The sequence below is a fragment of the Pavona decussata genome, unplaced genomic scaffold, assembly GCF_977016875.1.
Source record: "Pavona decussata unplaced genomic scaffold, jaPavDecu1.1 SCAFFOLD_13, whole genome shotgun sequence".
Classification (NCBI taxonomy): Eukaryota; Metazoa; Cnidaria; class Anthozoa; order Scleractinia; family Agariciidae; genus Pavona; species Pavona decussata.
This window is the reverse complement of record NW_028145436.1, coordinates 1,191,634-1,214,905: the sequence shown is the minus strand read 5'-3', so window position 1 is coordinate 1,214,905 and position 23,272 is coordinate 1,191,634. Positions and strand designations below refer to the sequence as shown.

Genomic DNA, 23,272 nt, shown 5'->3' with positions numbered 1-23,272 from the left:
CTGAGCCGAACTTTTCTTCAATTTCTCGCAACAGCAATTTTCGTTTCCAAAGTACACTAGAATAGATCATGAGTTGTTCTTTCTCTCGTTGCTCTAAAATTAATTTGTAACTAAGCGCGTGTTTATTTGTCAGAACTGGCAAACAAGGCCGGTAAATTCGTACACGGAATGTACAAGATAAAAACTGATATTCATAGAGGCCCTATATAATAAACTAAATTGAGTGGAAATAATGCTCAAGTCCTTCGAATTTCTTAAAAATACACGTACCAGTTTCGGAATGATTATTTTTTCAAGATTTTGCTGGACCATCCCTTCAAAATGACGCATTCGTTTTCACTGTCAGTTCTGGCAAATGAAAAGCACTCTTAGAATGGGTATTGTAGCACAATTTTATAACAGTAAAAGGTCAAAATGCCCGCGGCACTTGAACTCCTTGTAAGCAAAAACGTGCGTAATATACTAAAAAGACTGACGTGCTGCTCGCGTAGGAAAGTGCTGCTTGGTGTCAGGTAGTTTTATTTAATTTGATCCGACACTTGAAGGCAGCAGACAACTTGTTCAGTAAAACAAACAGTATTGCTTAGTCGAGAATCCGGCAGTTTAGGATTACTGATAGCACACACACAATTCAGAACCACCTTGTTCTTCCGAAGCATAACAAGAAAGCGCTTCCATCCGGTGCGTTCATACGTGTATTGCGCACCAAACAGGTGAGAAATGACAAAAGAAATGTTAACCAGCATTATCTTGATGTATCTACAAATTCTCGTAACTAATATTAATAGATGTACTGCAACACAGCTAAGCCGAATGAACCTTTCAATCTAACTTATTGATCAGGATGTGAAATCTACCTTCTGCGAGAGAAGGGAGTTTTATTTCGGTTACGGTTCCTTGCGAACTGGGGCAAATACTTTTTTTTTGTTTTCGACTGATAGACAAAGCAAATATTCAATCATCATGATGCTGTGACCAATGATTGGTTGGTAAAAAATTATTTTAAAGTTTATGGTGGGCGAGTTTATTGAAAACATTCCCTTTTCTCAGTTTAAATTTGGTTTGGAGTTGTGACAGTTGAAATCAAAATTGACGAGTTATAGTTTGAGCTATCTACCTTCTTCCTCTTCTCGATGCAAATATATATTTACATTTGCCGCCACTGATAAACAAGCGACAATTATTCATCCACAAATTATTCGCATTATAGTCCCAGATATTTCGAAAATATTCAGTTTTTACTTCGTTGTTTTATCCTTCTAGATAGCGCAACGGGTGGCAATTCATGCCTCGACAAGAATAGCTTTATATTTTTCTGTTTTTATAAACCGTTTTGACAATTTAGGCCATTTAATTTATTCATCTTTTGGTGGAACGTGATACAGGAAAGTCTTCCGTTACGTTATGACACTCAGCTGAGTCGTGAACGTGTTAAAGTGTTATTTGCAAAGTGGGACACAAGTATCAACCAAGACGGCACTCTGTCGTCACTCTATTTGCTTTTTTACGACAGTACTACTGAAAATGTTTCCATGCTGCTTCATTGAATATTAAGTCACAAATTTCAAACTAACTTGCACCTAGTCAACTTATTTCCTTTAGGAACATCAGCGACCGCGACCCATGCGTCGAACATATACGATAGGAGATCTATTTTTTGTTATTTCTGCCGGACAAAGAGTAAAATGTTTTCGTTTTTAAAAACCTCGAGACCTTCGCAGCAATAATTTCTAAATACACCTGTCGTAATGTTGACGTAAAGAGAAGTTCAATAAGTATCAGGTGTCAGTGGACACCTAAAGCTAGTTACACAAAACGCACTTATTAAAGTTTTTGGGTTCACCGCATAAAAACAGTCCTTGTGTGCCAGAAGATTTTCTTGTGCTCTCTTACAGTGTGCTTTCCCTTATCATTTTCATATCCACTTTCACTATCGAGAGCTCGAGGACTTGTTAATTTCGCGCCCCATTCAAGGTCAAGGCCTGATTACTCACTCGTCTGTTCTACACAAGTTTAGATTGGTAACCTATTAGTGTGATGACGATTTTAATGCGTGTAGAGCTCCAACTATCAACGATCAAACATTTTTGTCCAATATCAGTCGTGTTTATCGCGTAAACGTATGGCGGCTAAGCGGGTGAACAATGTTCAACCAAACATTGGACAAACTGAGCCCACATAACGCGTTAATCCTGGCGACCAACAGCTCGCCAAAGAACCTGAGGACACTGGGTACGAGATTGGATTTTTACGCGGGATGCCCTGAGGGGGCATACCGTGTCTAAAAACGGGACGATTTCTTTTTCTTCGTCGTAGCTTCAAATCGGTACATTAATTACGCGGGATGCCCTGAGGGGGCATACCGTGTCTAAAAACGGGACGATTTCTTTTTCTTCGTCGTAGCTTCAAATCGGTACATTAATTTATTCATTAAACTCACCCCTCTCCTACTCGGGGTGTATTGTTCTGATTGTCTTCAACAGAAGCAGGCCAATCAAAATCCATTTTTGTCGCTTACATCGCGAGGGAGGGGACCCACTCACCCCTACCTGTGTGACGTCAACGCATCATTTGATCTATTTATTAAAAACGGATTAAATTTGGCATCATATTGTTTATAACATGTTCTGGACTCAAGTGTGCCGTTTTCAAACGGAAATTTCACCATTTTGAAGCAGCAAATCAAAAGAATAACTTCTAAGAAGCACTCGACATTTAAAACGGCAGAAATTGGTGAGTTCATGGCGAAGGAATCGTGCTTTGTTTGACAGTCCTTGACAACGACGCGAGACTAAAAAGAGGTCATTGAGAAGCTTACGTTATCGTAATGGACTTCCACACATTTCCGGTGAAAGTCTGAGTCGCGTAACACAAGGAAAACAACGTAACGCGATCGTCGTGACTCAAACTATTCCATTAGCAAGGATAGATTTATCAATCGGCGAAGCATACAGTTGGAATAAATGAATGAGCCCCAGCATCACGCGTAATGCCAGTATAGCAGGCATCTTGTTTATTCATTAAACTCACCCCTCTCCTACTCGGGGTGTATTGTTCTGATTGTCTTCAACAGAAGCAGGCCAATCAAAATCCATTCTTGTCGCTTATATCGCGAGGGAGGGGACCCACTCACCCCTACCTGTGTGACGTCAACGCATCATTTGATCTATTTATCAAAAACGGATTAAATTTGGGGCGATATTGTTTATAACATGTTCTGGACTCAACGTGCCGTTTTCAAACGGAAATTTCACCATTTTGAAGCGGCAAATCGAAAGAATAACTTCTAAGAAGCACTCGACATTTAAAACGGTAGAAATTGGTGAGTTCATGGCGAAGGAATCGTGCTTTGTTTGACAGTCCTTGACCACGACGCGAGACTAAAAAGAGGTCATTGAGAAGCTTACGTTATCGTAATGGAATTCCACACATTTCCGGTGAATGTCTGAGTCGCGTAACACAAGGAAAACAACGTAACGCGATTGTCGTGACTCAAACTATTCCATTAGCAAGGATAGTTTTATCAATCGGCTAAGCATACAGTTGGAATAAATGAATCAGCCCCAGCATCACGCGTAATGCCAGTATAGCAGGCATCTTGTTTTAGATCAAATTTCCTGCGAAATGTTTTCGGCGGAAGGTGGTTGGGTCCTGGTCAGTACTTCATGTAAGCTAAAGGATAATTGAACTGTACATCAGAAGAGGTGACTGATCAACAGAAAACGTTTTCCCGTTTTGTCGGAACTTCGACGAACGTGACATGAAAATTAATGAGAAAGATGAACAGTTGTCATGTCTCGAGCATAGGACAAAGAGGAAATTCTGAGTCGCCGAAACGAAACAAAATCGTGACCTGCCGCACGTCCGTGATATAACTGAGCCACTGGGCCGCGGAGACTTTTGCCGCGCTGGGCCGCTCTTTACTGGGGCCGAGAGCCCAAAACACAAGCCCTAAAAGCGGCTAGGGTCATTTCATGTTTCTAACCTGGCCTTGCCGTTTATGTTTACCAAAGATAACTCGACCTGAAGATATACAAACCGGCGAACTAGCTGAGTCACTTCTACTGTAAATACATGTAATGGTCGAAGGACATCCTCACACGGACGATCTAGACAGTCCTGTGCCGGTAGACCGCTGGTTTCAATCACTGACGGACTTATAACATGTTATAGATGTTTCTGATCTCAAAGACTCTGAGAAACTTGGACTGATATATTTGTGTGACTGGATTCTAGGTTTATTTTAGGTAGATTGATCAATAAAAATTTCAATGTCATTCTTCTGTTCACCTTGTAATTAGTTTAGGAGACATTTGTCAATTGGATCATTTCCTTTTTTTCCGAAATCGCAAACATGTGCAAGACTACACTGACACTGTCTGCAACAGACTTAATGAGGGAAGTTGAAACTTTTAACGCGAGTGTCGGACAAAAAATAGCCACTGAAACAAGAATTAAGCTGGTTACAGAAACTCTCACATAATTGTCCTTTTGAAGTCACCTTTACTTTTAAAATACTCTGAAAATTATCGGATTGTAAACGCCTGTTTCGAGAAAAGCGTTACAATGTATGTCTGTAATGAAATATTCTTGCTCGCAGTTAAATTAATGAAAACTACACTGTATTAATTGTTGCCGCTCTCGTTAACGCAGCCACTCATCGGTTGACAAGCCAGGGAGACCAATTTACTTGATCACACAATTCTCCGATAAAACCATCGCCTTGTTTTTACACAACAATTTTTTTCTAGACTTTCATTTTAATGAAATTCGGTTGTTGGTCCACCAGCTGCCACTATCTAGTAGTGTGCGTGAAGAATGAATGTCACTGAACGTTTCAAACGTCTGTCGCGCGGTTCATTTTGTTATATCCTCAGTTCATCTTCCTTTTTCATCGCCGTGGGCCAGTTTATAAAAAAATGAAAGGCTCTGAGCGACGTTAAGAAGCGAGCTGCATTCTTAGTTGAAAAGCCAGTCTCAGCCCAAACACCAGCACTGAGATTTATAAGTTGTTTTGTTGAATATTAATATTCATTTCTTGGTTTACTCAGCTCTTCATCGACCTGAGACTGCGAGTGAAGGCTTTCAGAATTCTACTTTTAGTTTTTTATACATGTACTTGACATGTACATATCACTCAATCATTAAACGAAGTGTTTTATTTTGCACCACAAAATTCTCGGCGTGGTTTACCACAGGCAACCCAAGCCCCCCGTGTGAGAGGTCGGGAAAACAAAGTAATTTTAAGTAATACTAAAGAAATCTCAGACCGGGGAATATCTTCAAAATATTACCATAGGAACAGAAAAAAACATAAAGTGCTATTATTTTCAAAGTGCCAAACACAACACTATAGATCATCACTTACTTATCACCTAATCGACTCCCATTGTCCGCTGCCGCTTGTATTCCTTCAGACCTTGTCACACTTCAGCAAGAGCCCCTTGTGACTGTCGACTTGAGTCATCCACAATTCCAGAAGTTTTATGTGACTTTTCCTCACAATCCACCATACCAAAACAAAGCACAAATCAATAACTATTATTTGAAAGCCACAATTCCCAGTGAGAATTTAACGCCTGTACGCAAGTTCGCCAACCTTGTCGTGCATGTATGGTAGATGAATCAACGTATTCTCGAGTATTGTTATTCGTTATTTTCTCTGAATGATAACATGAAAAGAAAAATTTGGAAAGCGTCATGACGTGAGCTTTAATAATCTTCAACATAATCAAGCCTTTAAAAAAAAATGGATTAGATCATGGACGCCGGGAATTATAGAACATTTCGCTGTGTCAACCTTTGTTCCGCTACAAAGCTATGATTCCGCACTGCATAAGATGAAAATTGTTGACTTTTCGCCCTGGACAATTTATTAAAACCCTCGGCAGATTTTATTCTTTCCTGGCTTTAACATTGTAATATTTATTAAAACAAAGGAAATAATCTATGTTGTAGTTATTTGTTGAAGAAAGTAATATTTCGATTTTGGGCAATTACTTCGTCAAACATTGTAGGTGAAACAAATTTCCGGCTTGTAGCAATGTTTAGAGATTTCGTTGAGGACGGTTTCCAATTCCATAAAACCGCTTTGCTCATAAAAGCAAAACGTCTCCGGTTAAATTCGCTTTGAGGCTTTTTTATTCTCACATTTACTTCATTTGTACAATTAAATTACAGATAATGATGTCGTGGTTTTAACATGGAGATAAAGGCTGAATAATTCATGTATTCATGATAAAGCAGTCTCTTTACAACGAGCTTATTCGGCTAAAAGACGCCCGGTGTCGGTTCGCTCACCAAATGATTTCTTTGTCATCTTCAACTCTGAGTGGTGGAAACTCTGTTGTTATGGTAATTTTTCCTGATGTAGATAATATAAAGCAAATAGCGAAAAATTACAAGGTGCCAACTCCACGCGAGTTTATGTTTGACTTGGATAGTCGCCGCAGCCGAACGTGTTAAAATTACGCTTCCTCGGCTCATCGAAAACCAGCAGCTGAAAATGTAAGAATATTTATTATTCGCGTTTATTTTTGAAAGACTTTATCATTAGATTTAGCGCTTTAGAAATGACCAACGAAAGGTTTGAACAGCGTATTTTACTCCGTCGTGAAATCTATTTTCAGTTTTTTCGCACCTTTCCAAATCAGTTATATAGAAAGAATTGATTTTTGGTTTGTTCCAGTTTGGGTCTTGATGTAACTTATTTCCTGTCGATGGTTGACACTGCTGATCCAACCCAATTTTGCCAATTTTAATTCAAAACACAAAGGTTATTACGGTGCATATCCACCAGGCAGAAAGTCGATATTAACTCAAACTGAAGTATACATTGTTTTTGCTAAACAGGTGTAAGCCCCCTATAGTGGTCACATGTCAACATTAAAGACAGACATTTAATTCTGCACTTTATATTGCTATATTTGCATTGGAATATTCAAGTAGATTTCGGAGTTTACATTAATAAAAGCTACTTGAATGAAACCGTTTATCGAGCCACAGAATGTTTGAGTTATCGCTCACTTGCTGTTTCGCTGTATTTTCAGGGAAGACGTGATGCCCGTTGGACGCCGAGGGCTTGTGGTGCCACAAAACACTTTTCTTGAAAATGTTGTTCGAAGATCAAATGGACTTCGTAAGTATTTTTCTGATATTGAAAATGATAAACAATTTTTTATCTATAGCTAAGACTTTTATACCGCATAATTATAACTGAAACTGGCCGGAAAAATATATATAATGAAATAGTGCAGCTTCATCTCCGAGATATCTGGATACGTCCGGCGACATTTTAATATTTGACATTTTCATTTGTTCCGTAGCAGTTGTGAGGTATCTTAGTTTATTTTCGACTCAGCATGAACACTCGAAGGACATATCAGTCTCTTGATGGAAAATGTGAAAATATACGCCTAGCTTTATGATCATTCTCAAATACTGGGAAGGGTGAATTGAAGACTGAGTACATTTAAACTTTTGTTCGGTTGTGTGATTGATTGATTCATTGAGATATGCTATCTAAAAAAAAATAAATAAATAAATAAAACGAAACAAAGAAGAAGCATTGCCTTGCGGGCATTTGTCAGGTTTCCAAAAAGTAATTTACGTATGTATATTAGGTGAAATTTGAGAAGGACAAAACAGTCAGACAAAAGCATGTATTCTCGAGTCAAAGTTGTTCTCGGTGAAATGATTCTTTAACATTGTTACATGGAGGAGTTAAAAGAAAAGAAGAAATACCTTTTTGACCGGTCAAACGTTTGGTTTGCAATTATCATTAGCTGTCGTTTTAATATTTGTTTTGCTTTGTTCGAACGTAAAAAAAGGGATTATTTCTCCCGGCCGGCCCGTTGCCTTGCTTTCAACCTGACAGAGCCTTACTGTTGAACACAAATTCACTCAACATTTTTCCGGTTGTTTTGAAAAATTCATAACTTCTTTTCAGATCGTTTTTCCTCCAAACGTGACCTTTTGCATCCTGACAGGCGGAATACAGACGATTAGCGATCAGTTTAATGTTTATGTGTCTGATGGATGTTGCACGAACATTAAATACAGAGCGTGTTTAACTGCCGACAAACCTAACACAAAGGATATATGATTGCAACATGTGGCGTTCGTTTAGGGTTTGCTCGTTATGATTAAAGCAACCGATGTGTTAAACAATTAAACGCCCACTACACCAACTACACCGGTATTCCTTTGATGCTGCTAAATTGGACGACGTATTCATGTCGGAAACTAGCCTATACAACTTTAGTTCAAATCATAATTATCTTGCTGGTAAAGTGGTAAGGTTTTGAACTATTCAATGTTTTGCTGATTTGTTCCAAGCTGCGACGTTTTATCCTCGCTCTTCTACAGCACCGGAAAAAACTGAGAACCGGTGCTTTCTTACTCGGCGAGCCTTTTTTCTTGATCTTCCTTATTAAATTAAACAGAAAATGTCATTCAGGAGGCAAGTTGTTATAAGTTTCTGAGCAGTTAACCCTTTAACCCTAATATCAAAGAGCAAATTCTCCTATCTTGTCCCCATACTTTTCCTATAAAAGTACTGTTGAGAAGTTATTAAAATATTAAGAAAATTCACCTTGGCTGATCTTATCCTTAATTCTCATGACTCTCAGGGGTTGAATAAGCATTGATATTACAAGGAGAAATTTGATGCTGATCGCTGTTAATGCTTTAGTGAACCGACCGAGTCATGACCTCGTACTGAAGATAGCATAGTTTTTTCTATTGTAATCGTTGTCAGAACGAAATCACAACGAAATAAACGTGAGAATTTCAGCCTTGCCAACTTTAGTTCCAACAATGTCCATTTGAAACGAATGCTTTCTTTACTTAATCGGGTCAATATCATATAGTATAAACCGGCAAGAGAGATTTTCTAGAGATGAATATTCCCTTACGTTCCAGTCCTCCGCGGATAGCATGACCACGCGCGTTGCGTGGCAGGTAATTTCGTGGATGATTGGCATGACTGAAGCTGAAAAGAGCCTGTATTTATTAGAATTTCTTATCCACGTTGAAACTGGCTCATACAGTCTCCACAACTCCGTAAAGGAAACCACGACTATCCAAACTTGAAGATATCGGGCAATGTTAAAAGTTCGTCCTTATTTACCCTAATTATAACTCAACCTAGTGACGCGGACTCCAGACAAAACGTGCGGGCGGAGTGACGGTGGAATAATTAACAATTATTCTACGAGCGCGCGTTGGATATGAGATGATAGATAGCCAACGAGGCGTGCAGCGCCGAGTTGGCTATAATCATCTTATATCCAGCAAGCGTGAGTGGAATAATTGTTTTATTTAAAACAAGCAAGAAATAATGCTAGATTTTGCGGATTGCGCTTTGCAAGAACAATTAGAAGACAATTTAATGGTCTCTATTTCTCGGGCATGGTATAATGGCTCATATACCATGGCTGCTAAGCCAATCAAATAGCTCGAATTGTATTATACAATGATGCAGTTTTTAATAATTCTCGATAGACCACCCCAGGAGCGCGAGTGGACAAACTTATTGAGAGAACAAAGGATGTTTTAGGCAGCATGGGGCCTGTGTGGCTCTAATAGCAGCCATGTTGGCGCCCAGTCACCATTGCAGAATGCACTCGATTGAAAAAAAAACTCAGCAGCTTTATTTCTGGGAAGCATTTGACCTATGAGTTTATTTCCGTTCATCTTGTTAGAAAACAAAAGCACGTGCGGGTTTTAGGGCTTAAATTTACATATTTCTCGAGAAAAGATGAAAAATAACACGAATAAGCACATGCTATAATAGGCCATTTCCTAGTTGTTTTAAGCCTTGGTATGAAAGCGAGGCTTCGTACATAGTTTTCATTTATATGCAAACAAAACAAATTTTCACTTGAAAAGCTTTGCACTTAGCCTCGCTTTCCCAATGAGTTTCAAAGCTATTCACGGAAATGGCCTGTTATATAACCTCAAAATTCCATCAGGTCGCATCTTTTACGATTCACAATTTGCAACGGACAACGTTTTTTCAATCGAGTGTATACCAACCCAATAACGACACTCGCTGTCAATTGACGGTAATAGTAATTGGTATATAACCCACCGACCGACTTCTAGAAAACAAACATTTCGAAATTACAATTCGACCTGGAACGCCCGAACACCTCTGAAAAGAGTTTCTAGAGAGCACTTTATGGTGCCTCGTGAGTAACAAATTACGTTTACGTTTTTTATATTAGGAAAACTCGCAATCTGATTGGCGGCGCGGGGGTGATTTAATTTTTGATAGACCACCCTGGGAGCGCGTGGGCGCATCAAATCAGCTAGCTAGGAGTAAACCATTTTGTCCGCCGAAGAGATCGCTCACTGGGTCGTGATAAATCAATTAGACGGCTGGCTATTGGCTTCTAGCGACTTTGACAGCTGCCTTAGGGCGAACAAGCAGCCGATAAAAACCTCGAGCTTGTTGTTTAGTTGTTAAATAGAACCATGGATGCCACAAAACACACATGTATCTTCCACAAAGATTACTAGGGGGACAAAAATACGCACTGGATAGTGCACATGCTTTATGAAAAATTAAACCCATTGTTAACATATCATATCTTATCTCTTTTTACGCCTTTCGGAACACTCCAAAGTATACTTTCGGTTCATTTACATCTTCTTTCAATAAACTTAAATACCAAGACAGATGATGTTGAACTTAATGTACGTTTGGGACATGCATGCAAATTTGCGTCAGCGAAAAACTGACATTTTCATTTTTAAAACCTGTTTCATCTTTTCTTATCACAGACTCGATCTTTGTACTCGCCAATGCGCAGATCGTGGAGAATCCCATCGTCTACACTAGCGATGGGTTTTGCAAGTTCACCGGTTACACACGGGCGGAGGTCATGAAGAAGAACTGCGACTGCAGTTTTCTGTTTGGTCAGCTGACTGACCCAGAAACTGTCAGAGAACTCCATAATGCTTTGCAGGCCAAGTCTGCAATTCAAAAAGAGATAATTAGCTACAGGAAAGACGGTGAGTTTATGAAAACAGCTGAAGACACTATATCTTAATGTTAGTTCTGATTAAATATAAAGAGATAAACAATATTTACAGATTGATAAATTATGCGTTCCTTTAGGTTTGGGGTGAATTCTGGTTGTCTTAAACCTCTTTATCAAAGCGTTTCCATGCGAATAGGGTGTGTCTGGGGTCTTGCAGAATTTTAGCCGATCAGAGTCAGAATACTAACTTCGACTAACTTAGTTTGCGCGCCTAACTCTAAGTTTTTCCCTGCTTGGCACCAACTGCATGTTTTCCTGCGTTTACCAAAAGTTACATGTTTTGCTGCGCTTAGCACCAGTTGCATGTTTTCCCACCCCAGTTATTTAACACTGGTAAAAGGTTTTCCCGCGCTGGGCGCCAGTTGCATCTTTTCCCGCGCTAAGCACCGGTTACATATCTTCCTGTGCTTACCCCGGTTGAAGGTTTTCCCGCGTTTGGTGCCAGTTGCATCTTTTCCCGCGCTAAGCACCGGTTACATATCTTCCTGTGCTTACCCCGGTTGAAGGTTTTCCCGCGTTTGGTGCCAGTTGCATCTTTTCCCGCGCTAAGCACCGGTTACATATCTTCCTGTGCTTACCCCGGTTGAAGGGTTTCCCGCGCTTTGCATGTGCACCGGTTGTGTTTTTGCTTCGGGTAATAAATGGATCATTGCGTTATCTGAAAATGAAACTTTTAGTCAATTCTGCCGCCAGAATTTGCTGAAACGTCTCTTTTTTTCCTGTTATTATGGATTCTTTTTTCAGGCACGCCAATGTGGGTCCTCCTTCATGTTGGGCCAATAAAAAATGAAAAAGGTGAAGTTATGTTATTCCTTGTCACCTTAAAAGACATCACGGAGTTCAAAGAACCAATCGTCGGAGCAGGTAACTACAAACAACCACAAAACTAGATAAACAGGTTTTCTCAACGAACGAGAAATTCATGAATTGCGCGCTTAAGTAGATTGCTAGCCATGTGACCAGCACCCAACAGATCCTTCACGGGCTCTCCATGCGGAATATCGCACTAGAGAAGCTACATTATAAACTCCTTTTTTAATTGACATTTAAAAATAAGTTAAATTGAAGATAAGATAACAATAGCATATCAAAAATAATTTTATATTAAATAATCAAAATAAGAAATTTATAAGCTAGAAAATTGCATTTGCAAAATTTTACAATTGAAAAATTACAATTTAAGAATAAGATTTAAAAAGTAAAAAAATAGAATTAAATCGCGCAACTGTTTAGACAGTTTAGACGGTGTTTAACAAAACCACGTTCCAAGCCATTTTCAATTTTGCCAAGTCATATCTAAGCATTGTCTGCTGCTGATAGTAACAAGAAGGCTTGCATCCCAGACTAGAGAGCTATTTATGTACTTAAAATAAACCACTTATAAACAGATTTGGAGGCTCACTGATTGTCTTAAGCCACAGCCTAAGTTAGACTCTGTTTGATATTAAACTGGCCCATAGTGTCTTATAACTGTTAAAGGTTAACCTTTAGTAAAGTTTTAATACGGTGTTTCTAGACCAAACATTGAAACTCTGGAAACAATGTAACTCTTCTTTGGAAAAGGATTGTGGGTCTCAATTAACTGTAACGTCAGTTTAACTTGCTAGGCTAAAGCGTACTTTATTAAATATCTTAATCACAAATTTGGTCAGCAGTGCAGGTCGTGTTGTGGCAAGCAAACGCTGAATTCAATTGTTATTGCGTTTAGTCGTCGTCTTGGATTTGCAAGGGGGGAAGGGAGGGGCGAATGAAATAGGGAACTATCAGAGAACAGTCGAAAATGGGAGAATAATTTTGTTAGCTAACGCTACTTTGGTTGTTCTTGAAAACGAAGATAAAAGTCATAGCACCAGGGACATGTTCACGAATCTCTGCTAAGTTAAGACATATCCTATTGTTTTTGAACAATTGTCTTTTGTAATCCCGACGAGGGGCTATTATAAACAAACAAAACTTAGGACACATATTAACATGAATCCGGCCGCTGGCCTAATAGGACTAGCATCCGGACATAAAGAACAAGGTCGCATCGACGGGCCCGTAGGATAATACAGGGATTTTTGTAATGAAATGTCTACAAATAGTAAGCTCGAGGTGGTCATATATCATGAAGGGGTGTTGGTTAGGCAGGTTCCTATCGAGAGGGTTATTGCTACTGCGTCTCTTTTTAATTCATAGAGACACTGAACCGCTTAAAATAACACTGTTGCATATTATGGAGACGTACCATCTATGTGAATTATGAACGTACTTCTACCCCTGTTTCATGCACATATTCAATTCTTTTCCTTGACAAATAACGTTTTTGAGATACTGCATGAGAGATAATCCTTTGAAAATAGGGACTTCGCTGTCTTGATCTCCTATCCCGAAGGTTTCCCCGCCTAACAGATTCGATATGGCTAAAATCCCAATCAAAATCTAACCAGTTAAGGTTCTTTCGCGAACAAGACGTGGTGAAGCTGATCTGCACGCTCACGTCTTGTGTCTAATGGTTCTGTTTTCAGACAATGGTGGGCCAAAAGGCTGGGCACGACTCAACAAAACCTTAACTCGCCACAAATCAGTTCTTGTAGCATTCAAGCAGAAGACAGCGACGCAAAGGAATGCCCAGCAGATCAGCAGTGTGAGTATAATGCAGAAAAATGGTTTTGTAGGAATGAAAAACATAGTATCCTGGTTTATTGTTGCGTTGTAAACAGACGCAAACGCGCATGCAACAAACATCAAACGCAAATACGCATAAACATTGACAACACAACTGCTAATTCAAGACTTACATTTGCAATTTCTTTCAACCTATGTAACGCACAAACACAGGTAAGTGAAGCGTGTCTTCTCCGCTATCTTGAAAGGACGCTTCAAAGGCACATGCGTACGTCATGGTCAGGATTCTGTTTCCGAAAACAAAGTAACATCGAAAGCCTGTTTAGAAAACAGCCTCGTCTGAATGCACGCTCTGATCGGCAGAATTCCGTCTTTCTACGAAACATATAGGGAATATTAAGTTACTTTCTAGACGAAATAGCTGAATCGTTATGCGTGGTTCAATTCTACCTGTTACCATCCCCCCCCCCGGGCACACCCCCGGGCATTTGTGTACTTGACGTCCTATTCCCCATCCCCGGGCACACAGAAAGAGACAATTCCCCGCCCCCGGGACTCATGACATGGACTAAAAATAAACTGCTTCGTTCGATGATTTAATTCTTTATTTAAACAAAACCAGGAATCTGAAAAATCCTAAACTTTTAGAACAATTAACTCTTCCGAAGTAAAGCGAATATTATAAAACTCGACACACACACTAATACACCAGGAGGGCAGTTCAACCAAACTGCCTCGAAAATTGAAATGTATCTCTACAAAACAACTCTTAAATTCCTAGAAACAATATGGAATAACGTCTTTTGTATTTTCAGTGCAAATAAATTGCTTTTCTACAAGAAGATCAAAATGTTTAACTCAGTATATTTACAACATTAAAACTGCGCCTGAAACAAGCTGAAGCGGGTGAATGCCATTAAAACAAAACCATTATTAATTTTTCTTCAGGAGGAAATCCTTTCCTCTTTTATCTTTTGAACTTAATTACTTTTTGTTTTCTTTCATCAGGTCTACGTCAGCTCTCTGACTGCAAATTTACGAAATGTGAAAAACGAAAAACGTGGCCTTTTCCGCGTAGTTCCAGTAGCCGCCATTGCGTCACCCCATAAGTCCTTGCGCGAGTAGTTATTTCGATTTGCCCCGCCCCCCTACCCCCGGGCAACACACCGCTTGAGGAAATTCCCAACCCCCGGGCAAGACGGGCTGGATTTTCCCGGGGGTGTGCCCGGGGGGGGATGGTAACAGGTAGAATTGAGCCACGCATTATCTCCTCGCTTTTATAGAAAAATAAATAAGAAAGTAGAAGTTTGGATTAATTTGTAATGCTTGTTTTTCTACATCATTTTCATGTTTCAATTCCTTTTTACTTTTACGCTGTATATTTACCAAAAATATATCTAAAGCATCATCAAATCTACTGAATCTAGGTCCACTTGGCCAAAACATATGGAAGAAAACAATTCGTGATGTGATCATAATCTTGTACTCCGAAAAAAAATAAGCCATCCCTTGATTGCTCCCTTTTTAAAATAATGTTAAAATATTTCTGGATTGATTACAAAAACTAACCACGGGAGTGATGGGGGTGGGGGAAGGGTGGGGGGCGACCTAACCGACTATTGAGTAAGTTCTCAGACCATATGACCACGAATGTAGCTATGACACCCTTCACTCTCCGAGTGACAATATAGAGTCGACTACAGTTTGATCATTTTAGTGAGCTGTTTAATTTACAACACAGTTTACGAATGTTCAAAGATACAGAGGGTTAAATATCGCAAGATGCTTTGCTAGAAGGATAGGATTCTTTGCGCACCCCTCATGTTTAATCCCGACATGAAGTGTCCCCCCTACCGTACATTTAAGTACGCTTTTTGCCCGACAACTGAAAACACCTGCGGTCAGGAAACTCTAAATTATTAAGATGTATAATCTACACAAAGCTCGCTTTTCAGAATTGAAAACTTTTCATATTAGACAGACAGATTGAAAATCCGCTGCACGCTTTGTATCTTTAAGTAACATGCTTTACTTTCGCGGCCTCAACTAATTTCTTCGAATCACAACACTTGAGAGATCGAAATTTTTGACCGTGGATTTGCCTTTAGATTTCCTAACTTAAAAGGTGTGTTTTATTTACAAATGACTTTTCTTAATCATTCCACTTAGTGGTGAAAGTTTTGAATTTCAAAATAGAAGATTTTTGTTAATTACAAACCTGATAACAGGTTTTCGAATCAATTTTGCGAGAACCTCATTATTTCAAATCGAGGCGAACGCTAAGCAACGAATCCAGGTATTTTCGGTTCCTTTCAAGTGAAACAAACTCAAATTTTTTTTAATAATAGCTCCAGATACATCGTCGGTAATCATTTTGCAGTCGTTTTGCAACTGTCTGTTCCGACTCGAGAAAAAATTTCAATATGTCTGTTAAGCCAACTTCTGAAATCCACGCCAACCCAACAACATCTCGCGAAGAAAGAGATCCTCCGGTAAGTATTTTAACCAAATGTATAAATAGTTTTTTTGAAATTTTTTTGACTCCCATTCATTCAACCTGCATTGCCTGTAAACTCGTTTCAGTAATCATTCGACAATTCTACATTTTAGGTCGCTTTAGTTTCGTAATGTTTGATCTTTCACGGCACTTGTTTGTAGACCATTAAACTTATCGCTAAATTTTGACTCGCTTCTTCGAACAACGTAACTAGACCATCGAAGGATTCCCGAACAAATTTGAATTCGTCTTTTTTGAGACCTTTTCCAGTCAAACGTCAGTTGTAAGTAACACCTACGTGTTTAATAATAAGATTTCGCTTATTTCTTGGATTCAAAAACATATTTACTTTGCGATTTATAATTAAAGGTGTCGATCCGGATGACTCAATTTGTTATTTGGAAGCTCCTGTTGTTGATGAAAATTGAAAGTCTTTCTAAACTCTAAATTGGAAACCTTTGTGCAATAACACTGCCTGCAGAAAAAAATTCTTTATAGCCTAATTACCATATACAACTCGTTTTTGGAGAGTTTAATGCACTAGCTGGTTGATTGATTCGCAGGTGTTTTTGTTAAATGTTAAAACGCGCTTGCCTGGAGTAATAATAATTCAGTAATGAAATTAAATGCATACTGGAGATTACCTTTCTAGTAACATCCTTACATTCTTCAGAAATGAAACTTTCCGTGCGTATGTAATTTGCAACGTATGACAGAGAAAAATCTTTTGTTGATTAAATGGCCAACACTTATTGGAAAAGGAGTGAAGAATAAGATTAGCTGGCCACAATTTTCGCCGAGGAAAAATCATGGAAAATACGTCTGCGCAGTTAAAAATTGAAAGCTAAATTTAGATCGTAATGGTAATTACTCAAACCTCTCTAAACTCGTATTTTGATATCGACAGCAGACTTGGTGACCCAGTAACCAACTGTTTGCCAATGTGAACCTCTCTAGAGACAGTCAGATCTTTCTCATTACATAAGCCCGTTCTGTTCCCCCTCTCCTTGTGCAGTGAAAACGTTATTGTCATCTCTTATTTTCAAATTCTGGTAAATAGATTGTACCTCAGAAACGCTACCAACGACCTAAGAGGATAGAATCGTGTAAATTGTGTCACTCATATTTAATCAGTGAACTTTCGTGTCGACTATGGGTTTATTACGTAGGTTTTATACATTCACAGTTTAAAGTGCCTCCGATGGCCGTCTATATCTTTTTTAGTCATACTTTAGATAGCTTTAAAATATATTTTAAAGTATGATATTAATAGTGTTTTGTTGGTTTGTTTGTTTATTTTTAAGAGTTGTTTCATAAGTAAAACGCAAGTGAATATATTCACCTGGACTGCTTTTCCTGCATAATCATAACCTGTGCAAAAAAATATATGAATTATGAGCCACCGTCCTTAATTAACACTTTCTGCAATCGTTGATTTTTAGCTGATGTCTCTAAATGACGAAATATTACCAGACTACAAACTGGACGTACCCCACACCCCTCCAAGGGTGATTCTACACTATACCGCGTTCAAGACCTCGTGGGACTGGGCCATACTGTTCTTCACGCTCTACACCACAGTCTCAGTTCCTTTTATTGTTTGCTTCCGATTCGAGGACATCACAATGGCTGTTTTGGATCTAATGGTGGATTGGCTGTTTCTTGCTGACATCGGTTTGAACTTCCACACCACTTACGTCGGCAAAGATGGCGAGATCATAGATAATTTAAAAATGATTCGCATGAACTATATCCGAAGTTGGTTCTTTTTGGATCTTGTATCGTCTCTGCCGTTTGGAATCCTGTATTTTGTAACCAAGAATTCTAACACGGTACGTAAACCCTTCAACGATCAGTTAGCCTGCGTGACAGGCGCGAATCGGAAGTCGGTCGCGCGCGCGAAGAGTGGTAGCACCTGCACCCCTCGCTTCGCGCGCGGGGCTGTTTCCCCTTCCTACCCTTTCAAGCGCCTATCATGAAGACTATCAATCTGTGAGCACTTTATCTCAACTGTTCTGTCAAGCTAAAAGTGATGCAAAAAAGGGAAAGCTAAGGAAACTTTCGCCTGGTCTCAGACATTGTGCTAATTTTATCATAATTTCCATTTACCGAATTTATACACAGCAATGACTAAAATCGGAATTTTCAGTTTTTTATTCAATACTGCACAATCGCTTTCATATCACTTTCTAATGGTGCAGCAAAACAAGAGTCATGACAAGAATCAAAACAAGACACTTTTGGCTAAACCACGATTTGCAGAAAATAATACAGTCAGTTCAAGTAAATTCTGGTATCTAATGACTTGTTATTTCGACTGATTTCCCCTGAGGGGTTGGGTTAGGAAGCCTATGTTTGATTGGAGCGTAGTGGACGTGAGGGGTGGAGTGTTGGCTCTATGTAGAGTAGGATTGAGGCCCCTGTGTGGGGTGGGGTAGGGGCCCCCATGTGGAGTGGGGTAGAAGGGCGTATGGAGAGAATTCATAAACTTCTGTCCTGGAAAGCTGTTAAGCTTGGCAATTTTTAACGCAACGGTTCTTCTTTATCTTAGAGCTTAACAAATTTGCTGGGATTCCTAAAAGTGTTTCGTCTCTTGAGACTGGGCCGGGTGGCAAGGAAGATTGATAAGTACTTGGAATACGGCGCATCCACATTTTTCCTTCTCATGCTGACATTCTGTTTGGTCGCTCATTGGATGGCTTGCATTTTCTACTTGATTGCCACAACTTATGATGAGTTTGAACCACACGGCTGGCTACAGGTACTGAAATTTCAACCATCCATAATAACCGGCACAACCCTTTTAATTTGTGCTGGGGTTAGTTTCAAAAGAAACTGTGGTGCCGCTTCGGTGGGGAGTACAAACGAATGTTTGGTTTACCCATACAACCCATTATTCCTTGATTAATTTGCCCTGACGAAGGTCTAACGCTCAAAACGTCAGCGCTCGAATCTCTTTACGGTGGCTAATTCACCTTCAGTTATCAACTCTGTTGAAACCCGCTTAACAGAGAACGAAGATTCAAATAGGATCTCTTAATCGCCAGTGAATCAATGATAGTTTTTTATTCGACTAATTATTTTATTTATTTACAAAGTTCTTACTTGCACACGCAAAGTATACGTGTATTTCTCTATCTTACTCCGCACGATAACACGAACAAGATCATAAAAATGTTTTCCCTCCCAGCTTCCCTCCCCCCCCCCCCCCAAAAAAAAGAAATAATAATAATAATAACAATAATAATAATAATAATAATAATAATAATAATAATAAATAAATAAGAGGGAGAGGAACACAGTTTTGGTTCTAATAATCTATAATATTTCATATATTTCACTTTCACACCTATGTTTATCAGAAGAAATAAGATTTGATGTTTTCTGTAGGTTCTCGGGCGAACCATTAACCAAACCTACACGTTCAAAAACGGTACAAATGAAATTGACATTGACAGCGGTCCCACCATGGCGGCGAAATATGTGTCCGCTCTTTACTACACGCTAACCAGCCTCACGACCATTGGGTTTGGTAACATTGCGCCTAACACTACAGCCGAGAAACTGTTTGGCTGTGTGACTATGCTTTTGGGAGGTGAGTACAAAACGTGTTGGCTCCAACGCGATATATCTCTGCTTCAACCAATCAAAGTGAAGCTGATAGCTTCTTCCGGCCAATCAGGTTCAAGGTCAAAAACAAAAATAACTTGGATCACGCAGAATTTTCCCGCGGGAAATCAAGCCCAACTTGGTAACCAGGCCATGGCTGTTCAAAGAGCTGATCATGCCTGAACTTTATCCAGCGGATAAGATACGTATCAGTTGGAGTACATCTGTTGGATAGCGATTTATCCATTGGATAGAGTTATCCGCTCTTTGAACAACCGGGGCCTAGCTTATGGAGAATTTCCGCACTTGGTGCTAGCTACACAGTTTTCATTGATGCATGTTTACAAATTTACAGCCGAAATGACTTTAGACCTGCGCAATAGACCGTATTCGTGTTCTCCGTCATTGAGCTGGGGCTAGTATAGGTTGCAGACGATGTTCAAGAATAATTTAATAATTAATAAATATTATTTTATTACTTATAACGAGCAAATTTACATATGCATATGATCAAATGCGCTTATGATCAAGCGGGGAGATCTTTTTACATGAAATTTTTTTAAAATATATTTCTTTGTAAGAGCCTCCATTACGAGCTACCTCCAGTTCAATACAGTTTATTATAGGTTTCACGAAAACTTGAGAGAAACTTTTTCTTATCCAGAATCAAATCCAAACCACAAATGACTTTAGAACAATGGTTACTTTTTCATGTTATTAGCTCTTAGTCATTTCAAGTATAAATAAATGATGATGATGATGATGATGATGATGATGATGATAATGATGATGATGATGTCATATTTTCCTTCAGCGATCCTTTTCTCCCTGATCTTCGGTCAAGTTTCTGCCATACTTCAGCAAGGGCAGAAAAACACCGCCAAGTACCACTCGATTATCGACAACATGAAGCAATTCAGCAAACTTTACAAACTTCCAACCCAGCTGGCTACGAGAACTATCGACTTTTTCATGTCCACGTGGGCGATGAACAAAGGAATTGATACCGATGAGGTAACGCCTAAGTGACCCAGCTCGTCACCAGTCTCCTAGTTGCTCAGTGGTTAGAGTATACGTCATGAGTTTGATTCCCATGGGAGTTAAGATTTTTTATTTGTCCCAAGCTCGTAAGAAGCTTAAATATTACGTCTTTCCGGTTTAATTTCGCCTTACAAGATCAAAAATTCATTAACAGTGGAAAGGCTCTCATACACAACGAATACTTTCAGACATATTCTTTTTTCTAAGCTAAATAACGATTATTCGGGGACCAACATTTCTAACTTGAAACTGGTGAATGTGATCGCCTTAAAACTGTTTTAGACAACGACCTGTGTCCGAAATTTGTGTAAATTTGGTATAGAAACGCAATTATCTCATGGTACTGCGATGCGTCAGTACTTCTAACTGACCAAACGCCAGCGCGAGGACCGTACAGGGGCATATTGGCCCGAGCGCGTGACATTACGGACCGAGCGAAGCCAGGTCCGTACGGAAGGAAAACGTTCTAGGGCCGATTTTTTCCAGTACGGTCTAGAGCAAAGGGGGTTAGCAAGAACTTAATTGTGTGGCATAGCTTGCAAAACTGATGCTGCAAACTGATTTTACGCTTCTAGTAACATTCTATTCGGTTTTGAAAATGTTGCGCAGTTTTAACTTCAAATGAAGAACTTCCATTAAGGCCAAACAGTTAATAACGACAAAAAAACTCCGTACTAGTTGTTACATTTATTATATAGTTTAAATAAAGAGCGCTAAATCTAATGTCTCTTTATGTAAGAGTGGCTGTTCGTGTTTATGTGAGAGAGTGGCACCTCCTACGTTGAAATTTTACCCCTTCTGTTAGGATTATTTTTTCTCAAAAAGATTTCATCACTGATAGCTTGAACAATTTACCACAACACGTACGCTTATGCCGCGCTGTATTGTTCGTTTTCTATCATCCACTTAAAACGTTTCGTACTCTTTAATTCGCAGGTTTTGAAATACTGTCCGAAAGATCTTCAGGCAGACATATGCGTCCATCTTAACAGAATGATTCTCGAAAATAACCCCGCTTTTCGGGACGCAAACACAGGTGTGAAGCGAGCGATCGCCCGTAACTTTTGGATCTCGCATGTGGCACCTGGTGATCGAATCATTCATTACGGGGAAAGCTTGGATGTGCTGTACTTTATCGCGCGTGGATCACTCGAAGTCAAACAGGGGGATTCTGTTGTGGGGTTATTGGGTGAGTAAAAGTAGAAAATAATAATAATAGCTGATTACATGTTATTGCTATTGTCTGTTTTGATAGATGCACAGTCTTCACGCTGTCCTGAACCTGAAATATTTTGTTAAGATTAAGATACAACTAAGCCACGGTCACCAGACGTTATCATTGCAGTTTTTTACTGTTTTTAGAGATCCTTGTTGCTGTGATGGTTTTGGTGGTGATGATAATGATGATGATGATGATGATGATGATGTTAATGATGTTAATGATGATGATGATGATGATGATGATGATGATGATGATGCCAATTATTTTTGCTGTTTAAACTAAGGCAAGAAGTATTTTAATGGGTCTTTTTATTGACAGGCGAAAATGACGTATTTGGAGACGACATATGTCATGAGCCCACTGTCGGTCAATCAGCGGTGGACGTAATAGCACTGACATATTGCGACCTTCACTGGATTCAACGAGACGCATTAATTGAGGTGCTTGAGTTCTACCCGGAATTTGCCAATAGGTTTACCAAGAACCTTGTGCTGTCATACAACCTAAGAGACGAGGTATAAATTCTCTACTTTCTTTGACATTCTGTTGGTATACTATACCATACCCTTCCCACGAGCCAAGAGATGTGTCTCCTTTTTTTTTTTGCTCCACCTTTTTATAATAACTCGATTATACCTGACGTGAATCCTTCTCGGAGATTTTGTCGCGGGTTTATTTTATCCCGGTATATAATGGTATCGGGCCTCGTGTTCTCCATGTTGATGTCTAATATCGGACGGCTGCTTAACGAAAATCCGAGTATGATTACAGACCAACTGGCTAGAGGAAGACGGTGTTTCCAGTTAATCAAAATATATATGTAACAAAATAAAATAAAACAAAATAAACACTTTGATTAGTACAAAAAAAAAAAAGAAACAGGTAATTTGGAAAAAAATCAAACAAGAAAACAAAACCACTAGTTCAAGCACAACTGTCGTATCACCGCGCGCGTCATATATTGACCGTTTTCACTCTTGGACGAGTTATCCGTCGTAGTTTTTGTTGCTTTCATATGGATTCTCCTGTGAGACGGATCAAAAGAAACATGGGACGGGAATAATTTTCATGAAGTGCACAATAATAAAAACTAACAATAAGACAGCGATGATGATGATGATGATGATGATAACTATTACGATTATAATTATACTAATACTGATAATAATAATTCTATAATATCAACCACTTGCTCCTAAAAGTTAGAGACTATACTGCCTTTATTTTCCTGGTCCACATGGAGTTGCT

The 23,272-nt window shown here is 39.2% G+C and overlaps 1 protein-coding gene across 11 annotated transcripts in view; it reads left to right on the top strand.

The window, feature by feature from the left end:
• The window catches only part of LOC146487783 (voltage-gated delayed rectifier potassium channel KCNH5-like), a 42,903-nt gene that overhangs the window by 16,425 nt on the left and 3,206 nt on the right, over positions 1 to 23,272 (top strand). For 3 of the 11 annotated variants that reach the window (XM_085127020.1, XM_085127000.1, XM_085127029.1), the window contains 11 exons: positions 7,050 to 7,138; positions 10,789 to 11,019; positions 11,793 to 11,912; positions 12,565 to 12,615; positions 13,556 to 13,674; positions 17,595 to 17,984; positions 18,704 to 18,913; positions 19,543 to 19,747; positions 20,576 to 20,775; positions 21,739 to 21,991; positions 22,343 to 22,539. In XM_085127020.1, coding sequence (XP_084983146.1) covers positions 7,060 to 7,138; positions 10,789 to 11,019; positions 11,793 to 11,912; positions 12,565 to 12,615; positions 13,556 to 13,674; positions 17,595 to 17,984; positions 18,704 to 18,913; positions 19,543 to 19,747; positions 20,576 to 20,775; positions 21,739 to 21,991; positions 22,343 to 22,539 — 2,055 coding nt within the window. In that variant the 5' untranslated portion in view covers positions 7,050 to 7,059. Of the gene's footprint in view, positions 1 to 537; positions 714 to 6,370; positions 6,508 to 7,049; positions 7,139 to 10,788; positions 11,020 to 11,792; positions 11,913 to 12,564; positions 12,616 to 13,555; positions 13,675 to 15,289; positions 16,148 to 17,594; positions 17,985 to 18,703; positions 18,914 to 19,542; positions 19,748 to 20,575; positions 20,776 to 21,738; positions 21,992 to 22,342; positions 22,540 to 23,272 lie in introns of those variants that run through there. The other 8 variants (XM_085127058.1, XM_085127043.1, XM_085127066.1 and 5 more) reach the window with 6 other exon arrangements.